The sequence below is a fragment of the Haliotis rufescens genome, unplaced genomic scaffold (genome assembly GCF_023055435.1).
Source record: "Haliotis rufescens isolate VD_foot unplaced genomic scaffold, xgHalRufe1.0.p SCAF_16, whole genome shotgun sequence".
In the NCBI taxonomy this organism is placed as follows: Eukaryota; Metazoa; Mollusca; class Gastropoda; order Lepetellida; family Haliotidae; genus Haliotis; species Haliotis rufescens.
This window is the reverse complement of record NW_025963846.1, coordinates 17,245,346-17,253,634: the sequence shown is the minus strand read 5'-3', so window position 1 is coordinate 17,253,634 and position 8,289 is coordinate 17,245,346. Positions and strand designations below refer to the sequence as shown.

The 8,289-nt window shown below is 41.7% G+C and overlaps 2 protein-coding genes across 2 annotated transcripts in view; one reads left to right on the top strand and one right to left on the bottom strand.

The window, feature by feature from the left end:
- Nucleotides 1–287: 287 nt before the first annotated feature.
- LOC124122576 (protein rolling stone-like) overlaps nt 288–8,289 on the bottom strand; it is a 22,434-nt gene continuing 14,432 nt past the window's right edge. Inside the window, exons 4-6 of the mRNA XM_046485646.2 lie at nt 6,542–6,652; nt 3,761–4,056; nt 288–782 (exon numbers count right to left, since the gene is read on the bottom strand). Coding sequence (XP_046341602.2) covers nt 288–782; nt 3,761–4,056; nt 6,542–6,652 — 902 coding nt within the window. The remainder of the gene's footprint in view (nt 783–3,760; nt 4,057–6,541; nt 6,653–8,289) is intronic.
- Nucleotides 1,570–8,289, top strand: part of LOC124121173 (protein rolling stone-like) — a 36,018-nt gene continuing 29,298 nt past the window's right edge. Inside the window, exon 1 of the mRNA XM_046484167.2 lies at nt 1,570–1,778. The gene's annotated coding sequence lies outside the window, so the exon portion shown is untranslated. The remainder of the gene's footprint in view (nt 1,779–8,289) is intronic.

Sequence of the window (8,289 nt, the reverse complement as noted above, 5' to 3'; positions counted from 1 at the left end):
TCTCGTCATGCATGTATGAAACGGTCCATAGCCAGAGGTTATTACCTAACACTTGTCCCAAGATGATGACCTCACATTCTCGTGCATTCACACAGGTGCAAATGTCACTTGAGTTGAGATTTGTCTCAAAATTGTTATTGTACATCATTGAGATATGCGTTGACAGGGGTAACAAATCAGATATGTACTGCATTTGCTTCAAAGCTTTGGAAAGCAATGGCAAGTTGCTGTGTTTTTTAAAAATAAAGTATTTGTTGTTCTACAGATGATTTCTTTTGCCAGCAGACTCAGCTGATGAACGTATGGGAATCTGTCCTATCCCCCAAAGGTATGATACCTGGTGCTACAAGGATGATATCTACGCTGATATCACTCTGCCGGTACCCACGTTCTATTTCAGGGCATGATGTTGTCTTTTGCCATCCCTCTGGTGTGATTCCAGCAAAGGCTGCGTTGATCAACCCTTTGACATGTATGAGTATGATGGTTTTGTTATGTCTTGCCATGAACCCTCCTTTACAGTTAGCACAGACAGGCTCAGTAGGGTTCAGCTCACAATGTCTGACAGGCATGCGTAAGACAACGTAACCGTGTTGTGCCGCCCGGACATCTTCCTTGTACTTTACTGGTTTCTTATTCAGGCTAATTTTCTCCTTGAGTTGATCTTCCGCTTCAGATGGTCTGAAGTCGACATTGCACGATGTCAGATACTCCTGCATAGTCGCCTTCAGACTCATATTGATTGGCGTGACAGTATCTTTCCCCCGGACGTTATATGATAACTGGCGTTATGAACACATCACCATTCATTTCATAATTCATTCATAATCACCAGTTTTCCTTTTCGCCTCAATAAGCCCCAGGTCAGGGGTTGCGGCGTGCAAATCAATGACACGGTTACATGGGTGCTTTTCGTCCATCTGACACATGTAGGCACTTGTAATCGGTGGAATGATTCTTATACACCCACGTGTCATCAAGGTAAATGATCTAGAGTCAGGGATGGTGAGGGTATGAAAGTGGCCTTGTAGACAGGATGGAATATTTTCCCCTGGAATCTGCGCAGTGTATCATGACGCACTGTTGACAAAACAAATGAAGCGTCTAGAATTTTCTCCAAAGGACTGTTTTTTTAATTAGATGTTTTATGAAGACCACATTATTATTAGTATAACGGAATGGCATGCGCAAAATTCTATAGTCCTTTTCAGAATTCCCTCATTGAATAAATTGAATTTGCTGTTTTCGTTCGAATTTTCTTCCTATAAAAATTGGCGCTAGGATTCCCTGTGACTGAAATACTTCACACCACAGGTGGGGAGATCGATATTTCAATACCAGCAGTCTATGAAACATCCTATATATTCTTTCAGCGGGCAAAACATTTTTCTAGTATTTCCGACTATTATTTCCGACTTAATATATGATTTATGTTTGACAGTAGATTAAATCACACACTACTCACCCAGCCGGTTATAAGGACATGTTTACGACTTGACGTATTTTCCCGTTTGAAACCGGAAAGTTTAAATTGTTTTACTTAAATTACCACTTTGGTTTATTTGCATCTGCAGCTGGTGCGTGAACATATATACATGGGAGGGAAGGTCCACCTGGTTGGGCGTGATTTAATACAGTGTGAGTTGGATTCATCGACAATACAGCGTATATCAGAGATGGATGGTCGTTTGTGTGTGAGTGAGTGACTTGGGAGTTTAACGCCACTTTGAGCTCACGATTCAAGCTAACCACCTAGACACGTACTTCCTCCACACGAGGTAGGTATGTTAAGTTCAAGTATTGACGAGGAATAATTGATTCACATTTGATCCACCATTGTTACCGAGGTTCGTATAGAACATATTCAGACAGTCGTCACATAATGGAGTACATGTACTCGGATTGTGAATGGACGTTTCCATGACTTCACGCTCTACAAAATTTATTCGGGGCTCGTTTCACGAAGCAATGGTAGCCCTACGAATGTCGTGGATCTAGACCATAACTTACTTTTATTGTCGACACTAATTTGAAATCAAAGCGTTTCTATAACAATGGTCCTGAACGGATCCACGGGTCACTGAAAATGTGACAATTCCATGAGCACTTTTACATACTTTTAGCTGTTGTCCCTTTGAAATGATGAGGTATCCTGCATAGTGTTAACGTCATGCTTAGATCTGTAAGTAAGGCGAAAACTATGGAAGCCTGTCATAGCGTTAACGTCATATTTAGATCTGTAAGTTAGGCGAAAACTATGGAAGCCTGTCATAGTGTTAACGTCATGCTTAGATCTGTAAGTTAGGCGAAAACTATGGAAGCCTGTCATAGCGTTAACGTCATACTTAGATCTGTAAGTAAGGCGAAAACTATGGAAGCCTGTCATAGTGTTAACGTCATATTTAGATCTGTAAGTAAGGCGAAAACTATGGAAGCCTGTCATAGTGTTAACGTCATACTTAGATCTGTAAGTAAGGCGAAAACTATGGAAGCCTGTCATAGTGTTAACGTCATACTTAGATCTGTAAGTAAGGCGAAAACTATGGAAGCCTGTCATAGTGTTAACGTCATACTTGGATCTGTAAGTAAGGCGAAAACTATGGAAGCCTGTCATAGTGTTAACGTCATACTTAGATCTGTAAGTAAGGCGAAAACTATGGAAGCCTGTCATAGTGTTAACGTCATACTTAGATCTGTTAGTAAGGCGAAAACTATGGAAGCCTGTCATAGTGTTAACGTCATATTTAGATCTGTAAGTTAGGCGAAAACTATGGAAGCCTGTCATAGTGTTAACGTCATACTTAGATCTGTAAGTAAGGCGAAAACTATGGAAGCCTGTCATAGTGTTAACGTCATACTTAGATCTGTAAGTAAGGCGAAAACTATGGAAGCCTGTCATAGTGTTAACGTCATATTTAGATCTGTAAGTTAGGCGAAAACTATGGAAGCCTGTCATAGTGTTAACGTCATACTTAGATCTGTAAGTTAGGCGAAAACTATGGAAGCCTGTCATAGTGTTAACGTCATACTTAGATCTGTAAGTAAGGCGAAAACTATGGAAGCCTGTCATAGTGTTAACGTCATACTTAGATCTGTAAGTTAGGCGAAAACTATGGAAGCCTGTCATAGTGTTAACGTCATATTTAGATCTGTAAGTTAGGCGAAAACTATGGAAGCCTGTCATAGTTCGTTTTGAGTCCAAATCGAACAGTACGACGCTTAATATTGCTATGGCGACCAATGGGTCTAAGAAGTTTATCATAATTGAATTTTATAATACTCCCTAGATAATCGAGGATGTTTTGAAGAGGTCGGTGTATACTGGCTACCAGTATTTTCGGTTAAACGTGGCTTATGATGTGTTGATGTATGGCGCGGTTGGGTAGCCTAGTGGTTAATGCGTTTGCTCGTAACGCCGAAGACCCGGGTCAGATTCATCACATGGTAACAATGTGTGATGCCAATTTCTGGCGTCCCAATATCGTGATTAGGCTGGATGATTAATAAAAACGGCCTAAAACCAAATGTACACACTCTAAGATGCATGGAAGTATCAGCCTATACAGAATACTGACGTTGCAGTCGTTGCCTTACACTTGTCCGCTATAGACAGTTCTTTTTATTACCAGGGTACATTATAATGAGCGCCAATATAATGACCCAAAACGTCAAAGACAAATCAGGTTTTAATAGCATGCACTGTTCCACTGCTGAGTCTTTGACATACGTCCACCCGTAAAACATGTATTAAGAACACTACCCCTTGGAACAGGATCGTACCAACTACCGCTTCTAGGGATATCGCAGAGCTTAAACCTGGGTTTTTGTTCCAGTCCAGAAACTTATAGATGTAGTGGTCATTCTGGTCATTTGTGCCCCCAGCCAAGACGTACACTGCGTTGAAAATAGCGTACAGGATGCCGTAGATGACCACGTGGTAGAAATGCAGCAGCCGCACCGGCATGGCTGTCACCAGGAGGTTGAGCACGACGTAGATGAGGTTGGCGCCGTGGGTGAAGAAGGTTATGTAATTGTAACCTTGGAAACCTACTTCATCTGGAAACAAACACAGTTCTTATTACTTGAACCCTACTTACAGAACAGCGGATTATATACGTTTTATTATTATTGATTGTTGTTTAGGGGGCACGGGTGGCCCAGTCGTCTAAGGCGATTCGCTGTGCAGAGTTGCGTCCCTTGGGCACGCCAGAAACCTATGAATGTGGGTTCGAATCCCGGTTCGCCCCGATTATGTTTCTAGGTGTGTCAGTGCCCGTGCTCGTGAGTTTCAACGAAATGGTAAACGTCTGAGACCTGCATCACTTCGGGCTTTCCTCACACATTAAGCTGACACGCCGTGATATAACTGGAATACTGTTAAAAGCGGCGTTAAACCGAACTCACTCACTCATTGATTGTTGTTTAACGACGCACTCAGTAATAATCCACCTTTAAGACGACGGTCTGTAAATAATTGTGCTTGGACCAGACAAACCAGTGATTGACATCATGGCCATCGACCCACGTCACCAGGATACGATCACACGCCATCACCAAGCCACCAAGCCTGAACGTCCGATCCATTAGGTTGCCTCTTACGACCAGCATGGGTTGGGGAGGACCTGCTCTGACCCGTTACATATGTACACAAAGGTTAAGAGATGATGAATAGTTTTGGGTATTTTGTTGTTGTGAGGATTGAGCACACGACTTCATAAAGATGTCCCCTAAATGTATAATGATCACTCACTTTTTTATATGTATGGTTACAACGTATGAAGCCTGTAATACAAGCAGCATGCTGCTAAATACGGAGTAAAACCTGGCAATGGTCTTCTCGACAAGTAGCTCTCCTGTGAGATGAGGTTGATAATAGTTCAACCATTTTCTCATTTTCGTCGTAAGAGTTGACAAAATATAGATCGGATGGTCACATTCAGTGATTGCGTGTCACCGTGACAGGAAGACGTGGATTGGTGCTCCTTTTGTCAGTCACTGTTTTCTTTTCTGACATTATTTAAAGTTCGCCGTGATATAGCTGGAACGTGTTTGCACGTGGTCCTGCGTTCAGCGCACAGGTCACAAACCAGGCGAAGTTAATCGACCTTGGTCGCGGAGAGGAGTTGGATGGGTGACGTATTCGATTCCTGAGAGTTTCTCGCGCTTCGGTCCTGCCCGACACTGGCCCCACATGTAACTTTGTTCATCCAGCAGTGAATGGGTACCCGGCAGGATGAGATGGTAACGTGACTAACCTACTATAGCATCAGATGTCTATCAATTTCGCCTCGACGTCTATGTCGCTAAAAGGCATCGGATTGAAGATTCTGACCATGCATTTTATCATTCTACTCAGTAGATTCTCTGATCAAACGCTTCTAAACTCTACCTACTTTGTGTCCATGCACCATACTCCAAGGTTATCGGGAAATATGTTGATTTGCCAAATGCCTTTGTATCTTCTTTTAGATATCTCGATTGGCTGCAACAATCTTTGATCTTATCGAAAAAAAAAAAAGTCCAAAAAGACTTGTTTTGTTTTGAAGAAAAAAATATTTTGGCTGACAGTGTTGATTAAAAAAATATATCTGATTTTGCAGTCTGTTGTAGCTGAAAAAAACTATCTGGTCACAATACAAAATGTTAGTTATATACATAATTCCGAAATAAGCTTGACAACAATTTGATCTAAATTTCAGTTGAAAAGTTTTAGGCAGACAGCCTTTATTTCTATACCGGAAGTGACATAATCCAAAAAATGGAAGTACAACTAACTAAGTTACAAAGTAAGCTAGAGACATAATACTTTCTCCTTTGAAGTTCTAACACTGCCAGCACCTGTCTACCGAAACCACATGTGACAGAATCCAAACCGGAAGAACTCAACGCTTTGTAACGAACTTCGCAAGAACCATGAGAAGTCCGTTTTAAAGTTTTTATTAAGTGAAGATTTGTTTTCCGAAACCGGAAATTATACTTTTTATCAGAAATTAAGATAGAACCAGGCGACTTTCAGATTTATGTTTTTAATGCAGAAGGACAGTATTTTCTGAAACCGGAAATTCAAACACTAATAGCTTTGTGGCAGTACGATCTACAATCATGGGACTTTCAGGTTTATAATAAGATTTTTTTCAAAACCGACAAACAATGAACTCTGCGGTTTATGATTCCAATTAAGTATACATGTTTTCTGAATGTATTTGTTTCTAGTTCCAAGTGTACTGACAGAAGGTATACGTTGACTCTCCTTAATATGAACAGACCTTATTACAGGCTGTTATTATCAGTTGCAGATAAAATTAAAAATGCAGCCTTCTGCATAATTATAACCCGGATTGTCAGAAGGGCTGTATTCCTGGCAGCAAACCTGGGTACTCTGCCAATGTCAGTTAACAGATTGAGAGGCACCAAGAACAATAGGGAGTCTAACAACTTGGTTCTTGGGATACAAGCGCGAAAAGCTATTATTATTATTATTATTATTGTTATTATTATTATTATTATTGCTGACACGCTATATTGCACGTGGTATACTCACAGTCGTGTATCAACACCCAATACAGCAGGCTGACAAGAAACGCCATGGAGTTGGAGATGTTGGCAAGTACCCACAATGCTTTGCAATACCACGGCATGGGTGCTTCCGCTCCTGAGGTGTAAAAATGTAAAGTCACTTAATGTGTCAAACATATTTACTATAGAATGTAAACATGAAATAGTAACCTGGGTTATCTACCGGAAACTAGTCTCAGTTTAAACCTACAATTGATGCGATAAATCATTCAGTGGATGTGAGAGAACACTTTGGAGATGTGGCACTGTAACACTGAGGGGAGACTTGTTGATATAGTTCCAGTACCATAAGAGGCACAGATACTCGTCCGAGCCCCGCAATTCGCTGTGCAGAGTTGCGTTCCTTAGGCGTACCAGGAGCCTAGGATCGTGGGTTCGAATACCCGCGCGCCGGTTCGCCATCCGTGGTTTGTCAGCATCATATCCGTGATCTTGGCTTCGGGGGACGATGGCACTCAATCATGTTGGTCACACAGTGTAACCACCTGGTGATCCATGTAGTAGACTCCTTCTGTCACTTTAACCGTTGTAGTAGTGTCAGTTGTTGTCGCAGTTACAACAATGTAAAACAGTAGTAGGAGTTGTGTAGTTGTAGAAATCGTAGTAGTAGTTGGATCATGGTTACTGTAGTAGAAGTAATCGTGGTACTAGTATTCATAATAATTGAAGTCGTTATAGTTGTAGTCGTCACAGTTGGAGTCGTGACATTAGTAGTGATAGTTCTAGTCGCGATAATCGTAGTAGCGTCTTCCCGAGGCAAGAGAGTTAACTGAAGTCCAACCTTGCCGAACTAGGCTGGTATTACAGAGTTCGAATTTGGCTGGACTAACGAGACTATGCATAGTCCAATCAAAATCGCGCAATGAAATCGAAATCCGGTTCATTGACTGAAATGAGGATTTCGGTCGATTGCAGGGTTTGCAAAGTAAGTGCACCGCCAACTCGTTGTCAACAGATATTTTCCCAATCTTTTTATGTTTTTAATCAAGGTGCTCACGTGATTTGATGAACTTCGCGATGTAAGATCCGTTTTATCACAATATAGACCTTGATTATCGATTAGATCATCTTGACTGTAAGCCGCCATTTTGTTTGAAGCAAAAGCAAGTGATACGAGAGGTGGAATCTGATTGGTCCATAGGAGAGGCATAGAAGGGACATAACTCGTAATAGCCACTGGTGGCGCTACGATGGAGCCCAGGAAAAGGGTGGAAACTGGACTTTTAAAGTCAGTGAACTCTCTTGCCTCGGAAAGTTGTCGCAGTCGTGGTAGTGTTGGTGATAGTAGCAGTCGTGCTAAATGTAGTCGTGATAGTTATAGGCGTGACAGTTGTAGTCGTGATAGTTGGAGTCGTGACAGTTGTAGCCGTGACAGTTGTAGCCGTGATAGTTGTAGCCGTGATAGTTGTAGTAGTGATAGTTGTAGTCGTGATAGTTGTAGCCGTGACAGTTGTAGCCGTGATAGTTGTAGTCGTGATAGTTGGAGCCGTGACAGTTGTAGCCGTAATAGTTGTAGCCACAATAGTTGTAGCCGTGATAGTTGTAGTCGTGATAGTTGTAGCCGTGACAGTTGTAGTCGTGATAGTTGTAGCCACAATAGTTGCAGTCGTGACAGTTGTAGCCGTGATAGTTGTAGCTGTGATAGTTGTAGCCGTGATAGTTGTAGTCGTGATAGTCGTGACAGTTGTAGCCGTGATAGTTGTAGCCGTGATA